Source organism: Puma concolor, chromosome B4, assembly GCF_028749965.1.
Source record: "Puma concolor isolate L17-30 chromosome B4, mPumCon1.1.hap2, whole genome shotgun sequence".
NCBI classification, from domain to species: Eukaryota; Metazoa; Chordata; class Mammalia; order Carnivora; family Felidae; genus Puma; species Puma concolor.
In genome coordinates this window covers 52518370-52543204 of record NC_141673.1, presented here as the reverse complement: position 1 = coordinate 52543204, position 24835 = coordinate 52518370, and the positions used below count along the sequence as shown (strand labels likewise).

The window sequence follows — 24835 nt, the reverse complement described above, 5'->3', positions numbered from 1 at the left end:
CTCTAAATTTGCTGAAAAACTGGACTCCTTTGAGCTAAGGCGTCGCTTCTGGCCTTGACGACTATTCACAGCACCCACTTTGGGAAACGAACTCATTCTACTACGTGAGACAGTTACTGGTAGACCAATGTCTATTGGTATACAACTTTCTGCTGATGCCTTGTTTCAAGCTAGCCTGACATGATACTGTAAGTCTTTAACGTCTTTTGCTAAAGCCTATTATCAATAGGTTAATGAAGCTTTCCTGGATCCCAATTCAAAGGATCCTGTCGGTCACAGTCTTAGAGCCTGGTGACTGAATGTCCTGGAAACATAAGAAAACAGCCTTCAAACCCCACCGGAAAGGTCCTCACCAAGTGGTTCCTGATCACTAACACTGCTGCAAAACTAGAAGGCACTGAGCCTTAGGTATACACCTCACAGCTTAAGAAGGCTCCGCCTGACATCTGGTCATATACAGACACTGGAAACCTCCAAATCAAACTGATGAGGAAGACAAGCAAATGACATCAAAGTAGACTGCTTCCCCCTGGACCAAGACTTCATACTTTTAACCGAACATGAAATTTTTTTTACCTTCCCCTCCTTTCCTTTACTCTTGTCTTGGCCCATAAAAATAACATGCTTCATCCGTTATCTCTCCGGGAAGTGCTAAGGAAGGTAACCTTTCAGACTGCGGGATTTGTCATCAAAGATTCTGATCTACCCAGATGCTAGAGATCCTCTGGTGTTCCCTGTGACCAATTTCTCTTCTATTCCCAATGTTACCACAAACCATGATCGAGCCCCCCACCCCACCCCTTCAAGAAGCCTTTTACCAAGTTCGACTCTTAGAGCTAGAACATCCTCTGCCTTGTTTTACATTTCTCCATTTACGACTGTCATGTGCCGGATTCAGACCCAAGTGTTTATGTAAATCTTAGTACACTTGCTCCCTCACGTTCTCATGATTATATAGGTCAGACCTGTCCCTTTTCACGGAAATATCTCACCAGCAGCACCCACCTCTGCAAGGCATTTAGAATGACTATTTCAGGCTGGGAGATTTTCTTTCCCTATGTGCTAAAAACCTAACTGTCCCCTGGTTTGAACAGGTACACACAGCAAATCCTGTGAATGATCCATTAACACTACCACTTAAACGGAGATGATCTGTGCCCTGATCCAGTCTGTCTTTGTCTGTGGTCGTTTTCACTCTCCTTGGGCCTATGAATGCTGAGAGAGCTGGCACACAGCCAGGCAATGTCTTAGATTATCTAACTGTGCCCTTGACTTTCCACAGTGAATTAAGACACCTCACTGGTTGACTCTCTTGGATTTATACATCAAGTTAGAAAGAAATTACCAGGAGACGTTCATGACTCAGAAATCACCTCCTTTGGCAGATACTTTTCTGGTTATTAGTAAATATAAATTAGAATATGACAGAAACCTCTCCACTCTTTAAGAAAAAAAATTTTTTTTTTTTTTTTTTTTTTTTTTTTTTTTTTTTTTTTTTTTTTTTTGAGAGAATGGGAGCAGGGGAGGGGCAGAGAAAGCAGAAAACAATAGCTTCCGGGAAAAGCTCCTTAGACTCTCTGGCTAAAGTTGTTCTTGTTAAAAGAATAGCCCTTGATTGTATTTTAGCTTAACATAGAGGTTTCTGTGCTATGGCTATACTGTAGCTGGAGTAACACTTCTGGGGAAGTTGAAACTCAGTTGTGTAAGATTCCCGAACAAGCCACTTCGCTCAAAAAGGTGACTCCTTCAGTGGGATCTTTTTTTTTTTTTTTTGACAGATTCTGATTGGTTTGGGTCTTGGGGACTACAAACATTGGGAATTATCCTGTCCATAATAATCATCATAATCTTCCTGGTGCACTGTATTCTCTCAAAAGCATTACACAGCCACTAACCATCAAGCAAATGATCTCTCCAAGATTGGAATGTCAGAAAAGGAGTGAAAAGAATGATTGACTCAAAGATTGTGAACCTGGGGGCATCTGGGTGGTTCAGTTGGTTAAATATCCGACTTTGGCTCAGGTCATGATCTCACGGTTCCTGAGTTCAAGCCCCGCATCGGGCTCTGTGCTGACAGCTCAGAGCCTGGAGCCTGCTTCGGATTCTGTGTCTCCCCCTCTCTCTGCCCCTCTCCTGCTTTGTGTTTGGTCTCTCTCTCTCTCTCAAAAAATAAACATTAAAAAAAAAAAAAGATTATGAACCTGAAGTGGTGGCTTGTGAATATCACAGAGATTAAGCAAAAGATGTCATGACCTATGAATACCACACAAAGGATGGACAAAAGCTGCAAGAACTATAGAGCAGTATCCGAGAACAACACTAATGCCTTAAATTCTTATCACTCTCAGTTAAGCTGACAGTCTGATCAAAAAGGGATAACTGTTAAGAAGAAGACAAAAAAAGAGAGACAACAGGGACGCCTGGGTGGCTCAGTCGGTTAAGCGTCCAACTTTGGCTCAGGTCATGATCTCACGGCTTGTGAGTTCGAGCCCCACGTCAGGCTCTGTGCTGACAGCTCAGAGCCTGGTGCCTGCTTCGGATTCTGTCTCCTTCTCTCTCTGTTCCTCCCCCGCTCACACTCTCTCTCTCAAAAACAAAGATTAAAATATATATACATATACATATATATATATACACATATTTAAAAAGAGACAACAGTTCTCTCAAAAATAAAGATTAAAAAATTTTTAAAAAATTAAAAAAAACAGACAACAGGCCCCAAATGGAGTCACTTGTGCTAAACTCCACGTCAGCAAACCAAGACTTAATACCTAATTACAGCCCCCCCTCCCCCCTACCTTGTACTTGTAACCAGTCAACCTGGAATTATCTGGTCAGTACTAGTGAGGTAATCTGCCCACTGGGCCCCTCCATTCCCCTTGAGGGCTACCATGCCTGAAACGATGCATTCTTTGCTAACGACTTTTTTCTGCCCTCTTTCTGCCTTTAAAAACCTTTGCTTTTTTATAGCTTGGTGGAGCTCCTTTCTATTACCAGATGAGCCACTGCCCAAGTAATAGATCACTGAATGAAGCCAATTTGATCTTTACCTTTACTCAGCTGAATTTTTAACAGCAGTCTATCAGTAACACCTGGGAGCTTGTTAGAAATGCACAATCTCGGGCCCTACTCTACCCTTAATGAGCCATGGTCTGTATTTCAGTAAGATCCACTGGTGATTCATATGCACAGTAAAACTTGAGAAGCACACTCTGAAACAGTGGTTCTCAGGGTGTGTTCCCCAGGAGCATTAGCATCAGGTGGGAACTTACTGCAAATGCGAGTTCTTCATTCCTAGTTGGGGCGGGAAACCATTCCTGATGAATGCAAGTGTGAAAACTGCTGCTCTAAGGACTTCAGTGCACCCACTTAACCTGCTGACCACAGTGGGAAGGACTGGTAGCCTGTTCAAAGCCTCGGAACGCCACAGCTGCCTGGAAAGGGGGATGCACAGACAGGAACGCGTCTACTAACCCACTATCCTATAATGAAGCCTGAACAATCCCACACAGGTCAAGGTCTCAGAAATCGTTAAGTCACAGGATTTCAGAAGCCATCAACTCTGTAGGTACCCACTCTACCAACTCTCAGCTGTGGAAGCTGGGAGTCAGGGGAATAGCTTATCTGTCAAACTCGAGTGGACTTTAAAACCCCACACTTGTGCATCGTTAATATGCAGACGAGAAAAGAGTATCTGAGAAGTCTATATCAGTTGTCTCAAAATTTTGCTGAATATTAAAATCACAAGGAGAGCTTTAAAAATCCCAACAGCCAGGTTATATCACAGGTCAATCAACCATAATCTTGGGGATGGGACCCAAGCAAAAGTAAGTAGTCCCCCCCTCATCTGTAGAGGGTACATTCTAAGATCCTCCCCCATCATGGATGCCAGAAACTGTGGACAGTACCGGACCTTATAGATACTGTTTACTCCTATTACATACATACCTATGATAAAATATAATTTATAAAAAAGGCACAGTGAGACTAACAATAACAGAACGAACACAACATACTGTAATACGAGTTATGTGAATGTGGTGTCTCTCTCTATTGTACTGTACTTACCCTTCTTGGAATAAAATACCCACGTGATGAGATGAACCGAGGGGGATGACACAGGCATTGTGACATAACATTAGGCTACTACTGATCTTCTAATAACACACCAGGAGGAAGATCATTTGCTTCCAGACCGTGGCTGACCATGGGTAACTGAAACCGTGGAAGGTGAAACCACAGATAAGGAGTGACTACTGTATTTTAGTCTCCAGGTGATACTAATGGTCTGGAAGCATCATTAAACATTTCTGCCAAAGGCCAGATACCATTTAGGGTCTGTGGTTATATAGTTTCTGCTGCAGCTACTTGATTTTGCTGTTGTACAGGAAAGCAGGCCTAGAAAGTACATACATGGATGAACGTGGCTGTATTCTAATATAACACTATCTATGGAAGATGGGGGTGGGCTAAATTTGGCTCACAGGGGTGTGCCAACCTCCCATCTCTAGCAGCACCATCCAGAATTTTCTGACTGAAATGTACTGTATCTGTGCTGTTCAACAGTCTGGCTAGTGACACATAGGAACTGAATCCTCGCTTTATTCCTGTGACCTTAAATAGCCGCAAGCAGCCAGCAGCTCCTGAATCGGGGCAGGCTAGGGCTGCGAGCTGCTCTGCGACCTTCATACACCAGCGGTCTCACCAGAGTAACTTCCAAAACAAAACAGGAACAAGGAGAAGGGTGGAATCCTAAGCAGTGCTTCCACAAGAATGCAGAGAAATTAATGACAGCTGACACTCCAACAACACAGGGGTTAAGGGCACTGACACCCTGCACAGTTGAAGATCCGCGTGTAACTGTTGGCTCTTTAAAAACTCAACTACACGGGGCGCCTGGGTGGCGCAGTCGGTTAAGCGTCCGACTTCAGCCAGGTCATGATCTCGCGGTCCGTGAGTTCGAGCCCCGCGTCAGGCTCTGGGCTGATGGCTCAGAGCCTGGAGCCTGTTTCCGATTCTGTGTCTCCCTCTCTCTCTGCCCCTCCCCCGTTCATGCTCTCTCTTTGTCCCCAAAATAAATAAACGTTAAAAAAAAAAAAAGTTAAAAAAAAAATAAAAAAAATAAAAACTCAACTACTGATGGCCTACTATTGGCCGGAAGCCTTACTAACAACAGTCAATTAACATGCTGTATATACCTATTATATGATGTGTTCTTACAGTAAAGTAAGCTAGAGAAAAGCAAATATTAAAATCGCGAGGAAGAGAATATATACATTTATGGTACTGTATTTCTCGCATCGTAAGCCTGTCATCTGTTTACGAGATGATCTGTCAGCACCTTAAGGGATATAACACACTGTACACGTAATACATATTGGTAACACTAGACATGAAAAAAGAAAAAACGAGGGTCGCCTCGGTGCCTCAGTTAGTTAAGCGTCTGACTCGATATCAGCTTGGGTCATGATCTCCTGGTTCATGAGATGGAGCCCTGCATCAGGCTCTGCGCTGGCAGCATGGAGCCTGCTTGGGATTCTCTCTCTTCCTTTCTCCCTGCCCCTCCCCAGCTCGCTCTCTCTCAAAATAAACTTAGAAGTTTTAACAACAATGAAAAAATGTGAAAAAAAAAACCCTCCTATTACAGGTATAATGATTCATGCATTGGCAACATGTAATGTGGCTGCTTTATGGTGACCTAGTACAGTTGACACGAACGCTACACAGTAGCCTAGCTTAATGGATGATTATATAACTTTTATGGCCAAAATTTATGGCACACAGTATTACAGGCATATTCATAACACAGCATTGAAAACATGGTTACATTAAAAAACTCTTACCAGTGGTGACAGGCTGACACCCAGTTTCTCCAGTTTTGAGAGAGGCACACGGCATGGTAACGTTATTCTTTGAAAGCACAAATGGCAAGAAAACTAACACATTACTTTTACTTTAAATATCACTCACCTTATGCCTATGTAAGGATAGGCCATCCACGTCCATAGAAGCCTTGAACACACCACTCCACACAGTAAATACTTAAGTGATGCTGTTGATACATTTCTTGCCGTACAGTTACTAGGTTTTTACACAAAGACAAAAACCTACACAAGTTTAACGTCTGGCATGATGACTATTTAAGTACAGAGGATCATCATAAATGTCTTCATCCCAGCATCTTGTTGAGTAGGCTGAGGAGGAGGAAGGGAGAGGCCGGTCTTGCTGTCTCCACACTGGAGGAGGTAGAAGGGGAGGCAGGCACACTCAGTATAACTTTATGAAATACAGTGTAATTTTTGTCTTTCTTGCCATTTCTCTAAAATCGTTTCCATATGGTACCAATCCTTCTTCCACTGTTTACGTTAGCTTCAGTGCCTGTATCATGGAAGGGTCCATGGCATTGAAGACGTTAAAAGCAGTCTTGAATAATGGAAACCCTTCTGCCAGATTGTCCAGTGTCAATCCTCCAAGATCCGGATCTTGAAACCCTTGACCCGCCCGCCCCCTGCCCCTCCTTTTTGCCGTATAGACAATCTCTTTCACAATTTCTTCTACTGTAAATTTTGTGAAGTTAGGCACATGTGGACACAGTTTTCTCCAGTAGGAATTTATTGTTTTGGCCTTGGTGGCTTTTACAGCTTTTTCTACAACGATGACATCTTTGATGGTGTAATCCTTCCAGACTTTCATGATATTCTGGCAGGGTTCTCTTCCATAGTGTTGACAATCCTTTCCACAGAGTAATGTGTGTAATGAGCCCTGAAGGTCAAGGTCCTATGACCCCCTGATCTAAAAGCTGAATTAGAGACACTGTGTTTGGGGGCAAGGAGACCATTTCGATGCCTTGAGTGTTGAGCTCATGGGGTTCTGGGTGGTCATCCTCATTGTCCAATATCAAAAGGACTTTAAAAGGCAGTCCCCTACTGGCAAGGTACTTTCTCCTGACTTCAGGAACAAACTATTGATGGAGCCAATCCAGGGAAAGGTTCTCATTGTCCAGGCCTTCTTGTTGTACAACCAAAAAACTGGCAGCTGGTGTTTATCTTTTCCCTTCAAGGCTCAGGAGTCCTGATCATAAACCCAACTGCATTTGTACAAAACAGCAGGAGTTAGCCTGTCCGTTTCTGCCTTAAATCTTGGTGTTTCCTTCTCTTCCTTACTAATACATGTCCTTCATGGCATTTTTCTCCAGAATAGGGAACCTCTGTCTGCATTAAAATCCTGTGTAGGCAGAACTCTCAAGGATGTTCTTAATGGCATCGGGAGCTTGTCTGCTGCCCCTTGGTTGACAGAAGCAGGTTCTTCTGTTTGTTACATTGGCATTTTTAAGCCACATATCTTTCTAAAATTATCAAACCACCCTTGGCTGACATTAAATTCTCCAGCTTTAGATCCTTCAACTTCCTTTTGCTTTAAGTTGTCACATAATAACTTTGCTTTCTCTTGAATCACTTTAAGAGTCTATAGGTATGTCTTTCGTATAGCAATCCTGTACCCACATAAAAGCTATTATTTTCAATACCAGATAAAAAGGTATTTTGCAAAAGGTGTCAAGTTTTCATGCCTCCTGGCATGGCTGCAGTAATGGCCTCACGAATTTCCTTTTTTATTTTTTTCCATAGTGGTATTTACGCTAGATTAATTTATCTTGAAATGGTGAGCAACTATAGTGGCAGACCTGATCTACAGTACATATCCAGCAATTCAACTTTTTCTTATAATGTCATGACTTTTCTCAGCTTCTTGGGAGCATTTCTAGCATCCCAGGTGGCACTTTGTAAGAGTCCCATGGTGTTATTCAAGGCTTATGGTATTATACTAAATGCAATGAAAAATACACGAGAACCAAAATCATTTACCACCATACCCCGTTTACTAGAGAGACAAACTGTTCATGCAGAGATGATTAGCACCACATGGCATTTTAAGCAGATACTCATGACACTTGAGTTCACTGTAACAACAACTGGAGGTGGCTAGGAAATTATACAAAAATACAGTATGTACTGCAGTTAATTTTATGCACTTATGATTTAATCCTGCCTTGTTAAATTTTTTTACACTTCTCTCGAATGGTGTCATGTATGTTCTGTGGAAGTTTTTTTTTTAACGTTTAATTTTGAGAGGGGGGACGGAGGGAGAGGGGAGGGAGGGAGAGAGGGGGAGGGAGAGAGGGAGAGGGGGAGAGGGGGAGAGGGAGGGGGGAGGGGGAGAGGGAAGGGGGAGGGAGGGAGAGAGGGGGAGGGGGAGAGGGAGAGGGAGAGGGGGAGAGAGGGGGAGGGGGAGAGGGAGAGGGGGAGAGAGGGGGAGAGGGAGGGGGAGGGGGAGGGAGAGAGGGGGGAGGGAGGGAGAGAGGGGGAGGGAGAGAGAGAGAGAGAGAGAGAGAGGGAGAGAGAGAGAGAGAGAGAGAGAGAGGGAGAGAGAGAGAGAGAGAGAGAGAGAGAGAGAGAGAGAGAGAATGCAAGCAGGGGAGGGGCAGAGAGAGGGAGATGCAGAATCTGAAGCAGGCTCTGGGCTCTGAGCTGTCAGCACAGGGCCCAACGTGGGGCTCGAACTCATGAGCTGTGAGATCATGACCTGAGCCGAAGTTGGACGCCCAACTGACTGAGCCACCCAGGCGCCCCTGTGTAAGTTTTGATAAGTGTTAACTTTTTATGATAGATTTGTATATATTTTATGGTAGTAAGTAATAAAATAGTATCTACATATAAATTATACATGTGTGACATATTTAACCTTTTCTATTTTTTCAATACTTTTAGGCTACGTAGTTCATTTGCTAGTTTTTAAAAACTGTCACAAATCTCCAAAATATTTTCCAATGTTTACTGGATAAAACCTGCATGTAAGTGGACCCACGCAATTCATACTCATTCAAGGGTCAACTGCATAGTAATTTCATCCCCATAGTGAAGTGGTTTTTTTCCTAACTAGAAAGGAGACATATAAAGTTTGTATGGAGAACATTAAAAGATGTAAATTTTCCTTTTACTGATCTATAGATTCAGCAAATCAACCAAAAATCCAATATGAATTTTTTCAGTTAATCTGAAAAGTGGTCTTTAAAGTTTGTATGAGAGGTGGCTAAGATCCTCACAAGGACAATGACAGAGGTGTGCCTTTACAGATTTAATTACACAGCTTTATAACAAGACAAAAATGATACTGGTACAAGGAAAGACACATGTGTGGAACAGAAAAGAAAACGGAGTATTTAGAGAGAAAAAAATGAAACTGAATTCCTCATACCATGCCAGAAAAACCAATTCTAGACACACCAAAGACTTCCGTGTAAGAGGGAGAAGTATGAAACTATTCTAAGAAAACCTAGGAGAATTGTTTTTGATCTCGAGGTTCAGAAACCTTTTTATAAACAAGATACAAAGAACACCAACGATAAAAGAGAGGATTTATACATTTAACTCCTGTGTTCTCATATCTTAATGTAGAGCAAGGACAAGTCACAAACAGGGAGGACATCACGGGCAAAAAGATGCACTTCACAAGGGAAGCAACATAAAAAGCATAAATGAAAAAGGATTCACTGATCAAAAACTCAATTAAAAAATGGGCAAAAGATCTGAACAGACGTTTCTCCAAAGAAGACACAGATGTCCAATAAACACATGCCAAGATGTTCAACATCATCAGTCGTTAGGGAAGTGCACATCAAAACCACAAGGAGATACCATTTCACACCCGCTACGATGTAATAAAAAGATAACAGCAAGTGTTGGCAAGGATACAGCAAATTTCGAAACCTTATACACCGTTGGTGCAGTTGCTTAAGAAATAGTCCGGCAGTTCCTCAATAAGTTAAACATAAGTCACCATACGAAAGAGCAATTCTACTCCCAGGGGTATAGGTATATACCCAAGAGACCTGAAAACATCTGTCTGCACAAAAACTTGTACACAGTGTTCACAGCTGCGCTATTCACAGTAGCCAAAAAGGGAAAACCTATCAATTGAGGAATGGATTAACAAATGTGACATATCCATACAACGGAATATTATCTGGTAATAAAAAGGAATGAAATACCGATACATGCTACGACATGATTTCTGAAAGCATTATACTCAGGAAAAGAAACGAGTCACAGGGGCCACATATGATTCTATTTATGCAAAATGGCCACAACTGACAAATCTATAGCAACAGAAAGTAGATCAGTGTTTGCCTGGTGCTGGGAGAGGGAGCGAAGGTGGGGGGAGACTGCTAATATATCTGGGGTTTCTTTTTGGGATGGTGAGAATGTTCTAAATTTAGATTATGGTACGGCTGTACAACTCTGAATATACCAAAAATGACTCAACTGTCAACTTCAGTAAACTGTATGAATTAAGTCAAGTAAGCTGTTAAAATGATTCATCTCATTAATAAATAAAGAAATGCACACACAATAGTAGGACCAAATAAAGTTTTGGTCTTTTTAAACCACTAGATTGGCAAAAATTAAGCTGTCTGACAGTTTCATATAGAACAAAGGGAAATCGCATACGTTGCTGCTGGGAAGGTAAATTGATGACCTCTTTATAAAAATAACTTGGTAATATCTGTAGAAGAGAACAATGTGCAGTTCCCATACCTTGGTATATACACACATGTTCACTGGAAGAAATATATAAAAATGCTCTAACAGCACTGTTCCTAAAACAAAACTAGCATAACAGAAAGGTTTATCCACTGACAAAACAGGTAATTAAGTTGTGATGCATTCATACAATGGAAATTAGGCATCTGTGAACAACACGTATCAGTTTGGAAACAACGCTGAGTTGAAAAAAGTCCCAGACTACATTCAGTAAGGCATAATTTTTAGAGTGCAAAACAATATCAAAACTAAGGTATTTCGTTTAGGAATATGTACATCATTACTAAAAAATTAAAATCCAGAGAATGGTAACCATGAAATTCAGGAAAAGGATCACTCCCACGGGGCATACAAAGGTAGGTAGGCAGGATGGGGAGAGGCATACAGGGGGATGCACCAGCACTGGGAATACCTGCCTTATTAAACGAGGCGGTGAGTTCACGGGGATTTCTTCTATCTCGTAACTTATGTGAGTGACAGGAGTCCTCTCGTATGAAGCATATACTACCTAATAATATGTCGTAACAGGTTCAGACCAGTAAGAGTCACCTATAATGAGTCACCGTAAACCGCAGCACATTTTAATACTGATCCTCCCAACTTAATATTGATCCTTCCACAGATCCTTAGCTCTGTGCAGTGCCAGACACACGGGAGGTGCTCAAATATTCTTGAGTTAAGTGTGTTTCCTTTAGAATAAATTCCCAGATGGAATTGCTTAATGTATTTCTCTTCCTTAAGATTTTATTTTCAAGTAATCTCTGTACACAACGCAGGGCTTGAACTCACAACCCCAAGATCAACAGTCGCACGCTCCACTGACTGAGCCAGCCAGGAGCCTCTTAATGTGTATATTCTGAAGTGAAAGGTCTTGTTAAAGACCTTTAGCCTCCTGACAGCTCATACAGATCACACTTCTGTGAACACAATCTGAGTAGTTTTTATTTTCTCAGACTTCTGAAAATACTGGGTACAAATCTTTGTAATCTTTGCCAGTACTGTAGGCAATAAAGGCCTTCTTCGGTTAAGCATTTCTTGGATGAGCACTGGAGCAATGTTTTTGCATTTACTGTGGCCATTTCTCATTTCTCCATGAGTTGTTAAGTTACTTCTTTTGCCCACTTTTCTACTGGGATATTAATCTCTGCTTTCTAAGAACTCATCTATTAGGACCAAGTACCCTTTTTCATGTATGTTGCAACTATTTTCTCAGTTTGTCACCTGTCTTCACTTTGTTTATGATGGTTTCTTTTTGGGGCAGTGGGGAGGGAAGGGAGGATACAGAACTCTTTATATGTGGTCCAATCAGTCTTTTAGAAAACTCTTTCCCACCATAGAGAAGAGAAAAATTCTATTTTGTTCCCCAAATTTAGTAGTTTAAGATTTAAATTTTTAAGTCTAAATTTATACACCCTGGAATTTATTTCAGAGTCTTGGCTCAGGCCTGATTGAAGGCTTTATACTCACCAAAATGGGCAATAAAGACATCCCATCCATCTGTGTCTTATTTGGGTTATATCCAGCAATGTCCAAAATAGTAGGACCCAAATCAATGTTGGCAACGAGCATCTATGAGAATGAGGAAAAAAGAAGCAATCTAGAACACAGTTTGTCTGATTTTTCTTTTTTACCTGTAATATAGCTGTTCCCCACCCCATCCAGAAGACAAACAGCATTTACTATTATTATTTTTGTATAGCCTAGACTTACTGAGGTCTACTGACTCATTGATTCAAACATAACTACAATAATTAAAAAACAACAACAACACATAAAGGTTTAATAAGACTTGTAATATAAGCCCCTGGGAAGTTATGTATTTATTCAACCTATACTGTTATTGATCAAAACATTTTTCAAAACTTCTCTGGGACTGCCCGAAGTCTGATGAATTATGAGAAAATGTTGGGCTAATTAATTTATACAAAGTGTTTACAACTTATTTCTATAGTTCACTAAATTTGACTTCAAATGAACTCCTGACATTTTTAAAAGTCTCAAATGTTAAATGCTTTTTAAATTTATTTTTTTATTTTTAGAAAAACAGAGCACGCACGAGTGGGGAAGAGGGGCAGAAGGGGAGGGGGAGGAGGAGAGGGAGCAGGAATGGGGGTCCTGAGCCTGACATGGGACTCAATCTCACAACCCTGGGATCATGACCTGAACCGAAATCAAGAGTTGGGACACTCAACCGACTGAGCCAACCAGGTGTCCCAAAAGTTAAATACTTTTTACCAAGGAGGATATTAGCCCTTTTCATAGTTTCTCAAAGTGATTAACACATACTAAAAAATGTTTGCAATAGGCTGGAGACCACAGAAAACATTCCAACAGTGCACTGATAAAAGGTTCCTTAAAGAGCACAGAACTTAAATGTGCTACATAAACATTCTAGAAATTAAAGTTATTGTCCTGCATTTATACCTTGCCTTATTCCTTTAGTTTATTAGACTATTTTCTTTCTGTACACAAATCCTCGTTAGGACCTAAACCAGAAGAGTCTAATACAATGGGACCACATATGCAATTTAAAATTGTCTAGTGACCACATTAAAGTGAAAAAAAAAAGGGGAAATTCATTGTATATATTTTATTTAACTTGACATTAACAGGTACGTGTGGCTGGTGGCTACTGTAGGGGACAGTGTAGGCCTATACAGGACCTAAGCATACACCTGAAGTCACTTCAGTCACAGGCTAGGAAAACCTTTTAGAATGGTGAAGACAATCCACCATGGAAACTAGGGGCACTAATGTTTATCGAGCACCTATTCTGTGCCAGTATTTACCGTTTATCCTCAATTAATCCTCACCACAACTGTAGGATGCAGTATATTTCCCCCATTTTACAGATGAGAAAATGAAAGAGAAGTAACTGAAACAAAGCCAACAGCTCGTAACTGGAAAAGCTACCATTTACTCAAAGGAAATTAAGTCTTCAACATTGTTGAGAAAACTTAGAGCGTCTTAGGAAAGGCCAAATGGGGATTCCTACCAAGTCAGGAACTTTTAATTTAAAAACAAAACCAGGGGCGCCTGGGTGGCGCAGTCGGTTAAGCGTCCGACTTCAGCCAGGTCACGATCTCACGGTCCGTGAGTTCGAGCCCCGCGTCGGGCTCTGGGCTGATGGCTCAGAGCCTGGAGCCTGTTTCCGATTCTGTGTCTCCCTCTCTCTCTCTGCCCCTCCCCCGTTCATGCTCTGTCTCTCTCTGTCCCAAAAATAAATAAACGTTGAAAAAAAAAAAAAAAACAAAAAACAAAACCAAAACCAAAAGTACAGACATGAAAGGCAAGAAAGCATCTTCAGGGCAATATCCAGGGGCCAGCTCTCCTGTGGCTATGATGGCTCTTGTAGGGCAGACCAAAATGCTTATCTTGGCTCTGAATCATTTAGTGTAATGCTGCAGCTGTCAGAAATTACCATTCAGTGGCAAGCCACTCACGGGAAAGGCAATCCGTATGTTACTGGGGAAAAAACCCACAAAAATGACGTCTCTAGAGATTATACAAGACCCCAGTGTAAGAAATATCTTGCCTAATTCCAAGACTCCCAGACAGACTGAACCGCTCTGAACACAGTCAAAAAGACTCGGTATGAATACAGAAAAGATCGTGTCAGGAAAGAGCAGCACCTATGTTACCTTCGGAATCAGATCAAGGCAACACGACCCTGACACGTGACTAAAAGATCTTCAGTCATGTCTAAAACATAAATGACGTAAAGCCAATTCCACAGGTATTAGTAATAGGACCAAGGCAGTTTCATAAGAAAACAAAAAAAAAAGTAAACACCAAAATAATAAAGCCTGTAGAGATATAAAATAGTGACTGCCTGGGGGTGCCTGGGTGGCTTAGTCGGTTGGGAGTCCGACTTTGGCTGAGGTCATGATCTTGCAGTCTGTTGAGTTCCAGCCCCACGTCAGGCTCTGTGCTGACAGCTCAGAGCCTGGAGCCTGCTTCAGATTCTGTGTCTCCCTCTGCCTGTGCACCTCCCCACTCATGCTCTGTCTCTCTCTGTCTCTAAGAAATAAACATTAAACAAAAAATTTTTTTTAAATGGTGACTGCCTGTTTCACCAGCAATTGCCTCAAGAACCATCAGCTGTATGAACTGGGGGTGCGGGGCCTCTCTCGAGTGAGTCTGCTCTAGGGGAGACAGGTCTTTTAGGTTTCAGTACAAATCAAGAGTCCCTAAGATTCGGCCCAAGTGCCATAAACACCATCCCAGGACTCTCCGTTCCTAGGTATCTACAATAATCACATTTTTCATAAAAATAATGGACAAATTCTATTACCTTCTAGACTTTTATTTGACTAAGAGGTAAAGAGTCTCAAAATTAGCATACTATGTCAGGAGATGGTAGACTTCTAGTGGAAATGGGAGGAGTAAAGAATTTAACAGAATTACACCTAGCTCTGGTTTTTACAAATAAAAATTAGAATGGACGCTATGGACCCATGATCATAATGACTTCTAGAAACATTAGCATTCAAGTTCCTAAAATGGTACTGCTTTTATAAGTATAAAGATTCATTTATGGATTGAAACCAAAAAAGCACTGACAAGACCAAAAGTAAATTATTTCATAAATCACAGCCTCACTGTTTGGTAATATTCTTAGGTTTGAAGTATACAGACATTCTGATCAAGTAAAAGCTCTGAGAAAATTCTGGGGCATGAAATCAAGGGATATCATGCCTTGCAGCTGCTTATTTTTTTTAGCTCTAAAAAAAATGACAGTGCTACAGAATTACTGAAAGAAAAAAAATAAGAGGGTTCTCAGGAGGATACATCGGATTTCCAAACAGACATTTAAAACATATCTGTTTTAAAAGGGAAACAAGGCTTATTCTGTCCAGTCTTAAAGCCATTATGTTGTCTTCTTGACTCCCAGTTCAGTTCTATTTCCCCTGGATCATGCTGGTCATTTTTTTCCTGCTAACCTTTTTCTAGCTTAAAACCCTTTTGAAGAATTTCTACCACCAAATCTAAAGCTAGATTAACTTCCAGCCAGGGGAGAAAACCTCAATAAGCCAGTCTTTGGCATTCACACATACCACCTGCTTCTGATCTCCCAACAGCTAAGCCCCACTGGTCAAACGTGCCCTGTTTTGGCCATCAGCTTCTGGAGGCTCAGTGTATTATGCCCAACTCAAAACCCTGTGCCACTCACACGGGACAACTGGCACTGAGACAACTATGTTGTCAACACATGATGAACTACCCACCATCTCTGACATTCTTTGTGCACGGTGGAAGCTGAGCATTTCACACGTCTCCAACTACATCTGTCAGCACAGCAGTGCAAGACACACACACACACACACACACACACACACACACACACGGATTTTAACCACACACTTAATTTTCAGTCCTGGTTCTGCCACTTACTATGTGACCTTGGTAATTAATTAACCATTCAAGCAACAAGGATGTCCCCCAGTGTGTGTAAGGGCTGGGTAGTCTAAGCTTAGACAGTGCTTCTCTTCTAGGAACTCCCCACATAAAAGACAAACTCAGTAGGGTGTGGTAAGTGTGAGACCAGCTAAGAACATGGGAAGAACACCTACCCCAAGTGGGGACAGGGGTCTGTAGAGACTTTCCAGACAGGAGTCCAAAACTGAAGCTCTAAAGGACAATTAGTGAGGTGGAAGGGGCTCAAGAGGGGCATTCCAAACAGAAGGAGCAATCAGCCATACAAAGGTGAGGAGGGCAGAGAGATGGTTCACTTAGGAAGTGAAAGTAATTCAGTACAACTGCCACATTCTGTCCCCTGAACAAGCCAAGCTCATTCTCATATCTGTGCCTTCGCATTTATTGTTCTGCTCAGAATGACCTCCCACAAATCTCTGCAGGACTATATCCTTCTCAACATTCAGGTCTCTACTCAAATGCGTCAGAGGCTCTCACTAACAAGTGTAGCTAAAGTATCTGGTTCTCCTGCACACAGGGACTTAAGGACTGATCTTCCCTGACTGCTCAGTACTGTGTATCCAAGGCTGCTGGCACAAGAAGATACTTATTTTCTGAGCTATACTGTAATGGTTAAGTACAGACTCTGGAGCCAGACTGTGATACTTTTTAGCTACATTTTCTTGGGCAAACCATTTAACTTTGTACCTCAATTTCCTCATCTGTAAAAGGGGGATAGCTATATTTCTCATAAGGCTGTGAAAGTTAAATGAGTCGGTACAGCTAATACACTTAGAATAACAGCTGTCACCTATGAAGCATTCAACAAATCATAGTTATCATTGAAATGGTTTTCTAAGAACCAAGTTTCATTTAGACTGCTTAGAGAAGGTGAACTTTTCTCATTGCCACTGTTAACTTGAAGACAAAAGGAATGGTTTGTTCAATGGGCAGCTGGCTGTTACATTTCACTTTGTTCTCATTCAGCCTCCTTCCGCACACTGGTTAGAAGTGGCCCCAGTAGGGGCGCCTGGGTGGCGCAGTCGGTTAAGCGTCCGACTTCAGCCAGGTCACGATCTCGCGGTCTGTGAGTTCGAGCCCTGCGTCGGGCTCTGGGCTGATGGCTCAGAGCCTGGAGCCTGTTTCCAATTCTGTGTCTCCCTCTCTCTCTGCCCCTCCCCCGTTCATGCTCTGTCTCTCTCTGTCCCAAAAATAAATAAACGTTGAAAAAAAAAAAATTAAAAAAAAAAAAAAAAAAAAAAGAAGTGGCCCCAGTAGCCCTGCTCCTTAGAAATGTACACAGCTGCAGACATGTCCCTGAATCAACTCCCAACATCGAGATCAATAAAATGCTTTTTAAGATTTAATGGTCCTCCAAACTCGCCTATCTCCTTTGAAAAAAGGCCCATGCATAGGGAACTGAATTTGTACTGGGAAGTGGCTGGCTTTAGGATTATAGGTCTTAGGAGAAAAAGAAAACTCCAAAGGAAATTATGAAGGCCATTTTACCTTTCTGAACGAATTTCAACAGAATTCCATCTGAGCATTACAAAAGGAAATAAGTGAATTACAGACATTTAAACAAAGTAAACATTAAACCTCCAAATTAAACTCAAGTATCTAGTATACCCAGAAAGTCTGGCCCACTTTCCAAACTTAGCTTAAACGATGTATTTGCTCATTTCCTTTTGCCTCACAGAGCTGTTATCAGGGAACAAAAGACATAACTGGTAGAGCTTATCAATTCTTATCTCCCAAGCGTTAGACCAAAGTGTTTTGAATCAGGGTGCCTACAAAGTGTTTTGGATCTAGGAACAAAGTGCCTCAGTATTAGGTACCGAGTTTGGAAAAAGACAATGAAACCAAATGGAAATGGCAACAAAAGAAAGTGGTACATTATGACAGTTCTAGGAGAATCAATAAAGCAGAAACACATTAGCAAGGAAAAGTCCCACAGAGAGAGGAACGAAATCCTCCCAAGACAGGCTTTCTAGAATGTTCTACTCAAAGTGAGGACAGATCAGCAGCAGACATCGGCTGGGAAGTCTGAAATGCAGAGTCAGAACCTGCATTTTAACAAGGTCCCCAGGGGAAATCTGCCTGAGGAGTTCTGATCTACAGGGTAGTAGGCCCCAAACCGGGATGCCTCTCGGAATCATCTGTGAACTGAAGAAAAAAAAAACAGAGGCTGGGTCTCTGTTCCATCCAAGTGAGTCCATTAGAACCATTGTGGATGTTGAACCTTTCACAATTTCAGAGAGTGATTTTGAGGAGCACTGCATGGGAGAGTCACTGTTCTAGGACAAGGTAGAGATTTACAGTCTTGCAGGGGTGCCTGGGTGGCTCAGTCGGTTAAACATGTGACTTCAGCTCAGGTCGTGATTTCACGGTTCATGAGTTTGAGCCCTGCATCAGGCTCTGTGCTGACAGCTTGGAGCCTGGAGCCTGCTTTGGATTCTGTGTCTCTCTCTCTCTGCCCCTCCCCTGCTCTCTCTCTCTCTCAAAAATAAACAAACATTAAAAAAAAAGATTTACGTCTTGAAGGACAAATAAAAGTTATTTATCTGATATGATGTGTATATATGGGGGTGGGGGGAATACAGTTAATGGAAGGTGGCCAGAAAATAAAAAAAGAAATCACTATTTCCAAGGCTTATAAATACACTTAAAAGATCTTAAGCCAATCAGACTTCCTCCTCATAGCGGGAGAAATCTAATTAGGCTCTTCTCCAGAGAAATAACCTTCTTTTCTTAGGCAAGTGCTACCTGCAAACACCATCATTTTTTCAGGCACCTACCTTGCTTGTCTGATTTGGTTTGATCCCAGGTCCTCGAACCAACAGTGGAACTTTGATGTCAAACTCATACAGCTGTCTTTTGTCTATTGGCAAAGAAAACTGTCCTGAAAACAAAATACATGGGGTAAAGATGGAGCCAGGATAGATGTGTCACTGATTCATTTAATTGATAGTAAGAATGAAAACAACTTTGTCCTACTATTTATGGCACTTTAATGGAAAGTTTACAATCGCTAAGGTCTCTTATTACTACAAGGCAGGAAATGAGCTCATCTTTAAACAAATGTCTCAGGGGACTCGTTGGTCTAACATAGGACATATTCAGCAAAAAGACTGACTGGAAAGTACTGTAACAAATATAATTTATGTATGTTACTCAACCTGACCACAAGTGAACGAGGTTACTCTAAAAACTGTAAATAAAGGAACAAAAACATTTATTCGGCCTTTCCTGAATCAATCAATTTCAAGATACCAAACAGCTGATGTGAGGAAGTTCTTCTCTAAGGAATTCCAATTAATAAATGCAAAAAGGACAGAGTTAGGAAGTCAACGCTTTGCAATTTTTGAGAGAATGGATTAAAGCAACAATCATCAATGGAAGCTTCGATCACAAAAGGTTCATAAGAGAGGCTCAGGCTGATACCACATGAGCCATCAATTAGGAGCCTTGCTAAAGTGGGCCAAGCAGACACCCTCATGAAGCGATGCAACAGGAAGTACATGTCAGTATCACCAAAGAAAGCATTCTCACTGGAAACGTGAATTTCTATTAAGATGGTAGACCTAATTACCAATCTATGGAAAACGCTGACTAAAGATAAACAAGCATCACAAGACCTCAATTAGCCAGATCTAGAATGTGAGATGTTAAAGAACAAAAAACATTTTTCCCCAATGAATTTAGTGGCAACGACAACCTTAGGGCACACAAAAAATACAGGTAGCATGTGGACTTTGTCTACATCCCAATACATAACAGACCAGTCAGATACACAAACAATTATTGATGTACAGAATCACAATGTCTGAAGTTTTTCCAAAGCCTTCCAAGCTAAAAAAAGAAAAACAAGGGGAAGGTAAGAAGAATTTAAAAAACTGGTCACTGGGGCGCCTGGGTGGCGCAGTCGGTTAGGCGTCCGACTTCAGCCAGGTCACGATCTCGCGGTCCGTGAGTTCGAGCCCCGCATCAGGCTCTGGGCTGATGGCTCGGAGCCTGGAGCCTGTTTCCGATTCTGTGTCTCCCTCTCTCTCTGCCCCTCCCCCGTTCGTGCTCTGTCTCTCTCTGTCCCAAAAATAAATAAAAACGTTGAAAAAAAAAAATTAAAAAAAAAAAAAAACTGGTCACATGTAGCTAAAAATTGAAGCTGGATAATGAGGGTTATTTTACTACTCTCTACTTTGAGTGCTCCAAAATATTCACAACAAAACATTAAATGCCTAGGGGCACCTGGGTGGCTCAGTCAGTTAAGCATTCAACTCTTCATCTCAGCTCAGGTCACAATCTCACGGTTTGTGGAATCAAGCCCAAGTAAGGGCTCTGTGCTGACAGCGAGGAGCATTCTTGGGATTCTCTCCGACCCCCGACCCCCTCCTGCTTTCTCTCTCTTTCAAAATAAATAAACTTAAAAAAAAAATTAAATGCCTAATCAATCTGCTACTATGCAAGCAAGTCTCAGGTTAGCAGTTTGAAGTTTGTGAAATTTATACGTAGCAAAAGAAGCCATTGGTTTTTAAGAACATCCAAGTGGAGAAAAGGAAAGTCACAGATCTAGGGCTGACTCATATACACTTTTGAAAAGACAAGACATAAAACCACACACACACAAAATCAGTAAAACTTCTTTCACAATTTCACAAGACAACCTTATCTTGGTCTTTCCTCGTAAAATTTCTGAAGCCTGTATTCTCTAAGGTCTACTTGCCCTTTAAAAATTTTTTTTTTTTTTAACATTTATTTATTTTTGAGACAGAGAGGGACAGAGCATGAACGGGGGAGGGTCAGAGAGAGGGAGACACAGAATCTGAAACAGGCTCCAGGCTCTGAGCTGTCAGCCCAGAGCCCGACGCGGGGCTCGAACTCACGGACTGCGAGATCATGACCTGAGCCGAAGTCGGCCGCTTAACCGACTGAGCCACCCAGGCGCCCCTAAATCTAGTTCTGTTTCCTACCTCTTTCATAAAGCCTGCCTCTAACCCAGCAAGCTCACTCTCCTTTCCCAACTCCTAGAACATCACGTAATTTAGCATATGAAATAGCAAATAATGAAACCTGGTCTTTCCATGCTAATGAGAAGAGCCTCTAAGCAGAGGAGTCCTGAGGACAACACCCTCCAGGCTTGGGCACCCCTGTAACAGACCAGAGCTGCCTGCCAGTGCTGCTGACTGGGTGAAAGAGGAAAGGCACCTCACCAAGGTCACAGGAATACCCCAGCCTGCCCCTTACCTGTGTGATAGCCATTGTCTGAGGTATAAAAGATGTACGTGTTGTTAAGTTCCCCATTGAACTCCAATCTCTTGACTAGTTTCTCCACAAGGTCATCAACTGACAATAAAGTCTGCCACCTGGATGTAAACAGAAGGTGACAATGGGACTTCAGAAACAATGACTGAGGGAATGCTATTTTGCCAAAAGAGCGGGAGCAAAGTCCAAAACAGAACAATACAAAGCCCCCAAACCACACCCCTAAAAAGCTCAAATCCCAAACTTCCTTTCCTCAAACCCCTCACTGGAAAAAACCAGAGATAATTTTCTAATTTCCAAATTAGAAAATTCCAGAAGGGAAAAAAAAATTCCAGAATGTAATTAGTTCATTACAAATTTAATGATTTCTAGAGAAATAAATGGAGCTTTTAATAACCAGTTAGCTTTATCATCACTGGTTATGACAGCAGAAGCGACTGGAAGAGAAAATTGTCAATTCAGCACTGATGAATACAGATTAATTCAGACAGACCTATGCTACAACAAAGTTTAAGGGTCTAAACTAGGGGTTGGCAAACCATGGTGATGGGCCACAGTTTGCCCACTGTTTTTGTTTGTTTTTAAATTGTGGTAAAAAATACACGACATAAAATTTACCATCTTAACAAATTTTAAGGATACAATTAGTAGTATTAAGTATATTCACACAGTGAAACAGATCTTCAGAACCTTTTCATCTTCTAAATCTGAAACTCTGTATCCATTAAACAACAAATTGTTTTTATATAAAGTTTTATTAGAACACAGTCATGCTCATTAATTCACATATTGCCTAGCTGGGCTCCAACAGCAAAGCTGGGCAACTTTGATAAAAACTGTATGGCCTGCCAGGCTACAATATTCACTATCTGGCTCTTCATAGAAAAAGTCTGCTATTCCCTGGTATAATCCAAATACATCTTAAAAAAGTGTAATTGATTTTTAAGAATTGACTTAATGCAATTCCTTGAAATTCCAAATAGCAAAGAAAATACTTTGCTCTAGTCTAAGCCTTTGGGTCTTATACCAATATTGGGCCTGATTCTCACAAAGTGACCGTTTCTTCAAACAAATGGATTTTTTTTTTTTTTTTTTTTTTTTTAACCAAATGGCTCCAGTTTGCAATTATGTTAGTCCTGGGGTCCAAAGACCATCTCCTATACACCTGAATGTAAAGGAATCTCAGTCCGTTTCTGGGGCAGTGGACCCCCAACCAAAGTTTCTCCCATCAACCAGATAAAGTCTACCTTCTGACTTTATCTCAAAGATAACCATGTTGTGTAGTCCCCTGTTCATGGGCTGATTTGGAAAGGTCCTCAAAGACCATCCAGACTGATAAAGTAGCAGCTCTTACCTTTTCCTAAAGGCACTATCTAAAAACTGTATTGAAGAATTAGTCATTGGGGTCTTGGCTTGCCTAATTAACCAGTGCTTGTTCTAAAATTTAAAAGAAAAAAAAAATGTTAATACCAAGTTACTACAATCAAATAAACTACCAGAGTTAATAATGAAAAGGACCGTTTTATACTTCAGCAAAGAGGAACACTTAAGCAACTTCAGACTTCCTCTCCCCTGCCTCATGTGTTTGTAAAAACACGTCCTATAGATTATCACTTGTTCTTTAGCTTCTTCCTACTACCTCCCTAATGAGAGAAGGCCTGGACTCCTTGTTAGCAGCATTAAAACAGATTTAGTAAAAAAAATACTGAGAAACTACTGGCTAAAAGGAGACTGAATTTGTAACTTTAAGTCTATGCTCTGGGTCTACTGCCCAAACTCCAAAAGGGTAAATATTAACTTTACCTTCCATTAAGTTTTGTCCTCATAAGCCATCATTCTATCACCCTCTATTTTCCTACCCAAGATGATCATCCTAGAGCCTTGGGAAAAATCTCATCATTGCAATTTCCTAAAACTTCAAACTCAAATCTAGAGGGTTCTTCTCATTTAAACAAAACACTCACAGTTCTAAAAAACAAAAACATTCCCATACATCATTAATTCTCTCCTCCCTATTCATAAAGTCCCAAGCCACCATCTCCCAAACTACCATCCTCAAAAGGTTCTTAGTTAACGTGTTTGAGAAATGCTATACAGTGTATCGTCCTGCTGGGAATTCATGTTAGAACAGGAATATCTCTGAGAAATCCTGTAAGAGTGACCTATTTAAAATTCCTCAACTTACTTGCTCATGGGAACTTCTATTAACTGCTTTTGAAACAGTCTGAGAATGACTCTCTAGTTCAAACCTCTGTTCTCTCAGCTTTAAAAATCATACTTAAGCATTTGCCTACAATGTGCCAGGCAACATGCTACTCATTTCTAGGTTCTTTAATCCGTATAGCAGCTGCATGAGGAATGAGCATGTCCCACTTTAGACAGAAAAGCAGAAGTGAAGCATCTTGCTCATGTTCAGGTCACTTAGCTAGAAAACGGTAATGCTGAGTCTACTCTAAGACTCATTCTGTCTACCGGTTCACAAACAATGAAGATTTCTGGGTAACACACAGGAGGCAGTTGAGCACTTCTGTCTCTGAATCAGTGAACTGCCTATCCCCTGTGCCAAGGAATGTATAAGTATCCTGCATGTAAAGCAAATATTTAGGTTGTGGTCCTTAATTATATTCCCTGCTCTGGCTCATTTCTCCATTCAACTTCCCCTTCCAATCATCCTGCACTAAGTCACCCCCTCCTTCCCATGCCTCAGGCCTGGTGAGGGCCACCCATAGGAGGCTGCTGCAGACCTAGCTCAGCCCCAACGGATGTGCCTCAGACACTGAGGAGAACCAGCACAGAAATCATCAGGAGAGTGGGGTGCCTAGGTGGCTCGGTTGGTTAAGTGTCTGACTTTGGCTTAGGTCATGATCTCACGGTTGGGGAGTTCGAGCCCCGCATCGGGCTCTGTACTGACAGCCCAGAGCCTGGAGCTTGCTTCATATTCTGTGTCTCCCTCCCTCTCTCTGCTCCCCCACTGCTCATGCTCTATCTCTGTCTCTCAAAAATAAATATTAAAAAAAAAAAATTAAAAAAAAAAATTATCAAGAGAGCCTGTAGTCAGGAAAGATGGCATTTCTTTAATATTCCCTGTACACGCTCCAGCTGCTAACTGCATATGCGGCAGGAAGCTTATCCGTACTTCAGAAGTAAGTTTACACTATCTCTTGTACTTGAGACAGGTACAGTTACCTTTAAAAGACCTGGAAGGAAAACTGACTACTGGCTCAATGGCTCCCTGACAAGTTACTTATATCGAGTATGGTTTAATTCAAGCATTGGGGGAAGCTACCGTTCCATGGATGTTGAAGTTCTTATTTCTTGGTGCAAAGACATTCTGGAAGGTCTTCTGGTACTGAGGTGCGGCTGTCCAAGGCGAGTGTGGTGCTGGTGTGGAGATCATCATGAAGAATGGCTCAGAGTTGGATTTGTAGTCCAGGAAGCCCAAAGAGATATTAGCCTGAGATACATAAAATCCATCATCATCGACCCTATCCAACAGTTGAGGACCTGAGAGATGCTTGTTCTCAGGTAAACAGGAAGTATACGGTCATAGTCACTTTTAA

General features: G+C 41.5%; 1 protein-coding gene across 1 annotated transcript in view; it reads right to left on the bottom strand.

The window, feature by feature from the left end:
• GNS (glucosamine (N-acetyl)-6-sulfatase) overlaps positions 1-24835 on the bottom strand; it is a 56653-nt gene that overhangs the window by 17422 nt on the left and 14396 nt on the right. Inside the window, exons 6-10 of the mRNA XM_025926702.2 lie at positions 24562-24729; positions 22630-22712; positions 21258-21376; positions 18812-18915; positions 12066-12167 (exon numbers count right to left, since the gene is read on the bottom strand). Coding sequence (XP_025782487.1) covers positions 12066-12167; positions 18812-18915; positions 21258-21376; positions 22630-22712; positions 24562-24729 — 576 coding nt within the window. The remainder of the gene's footprint in view (positions 1-12065; positions 12168-18811; positions 18916-21257; positions 21377-22629; positions 22713-24561; positions 24730-24835) is intronic.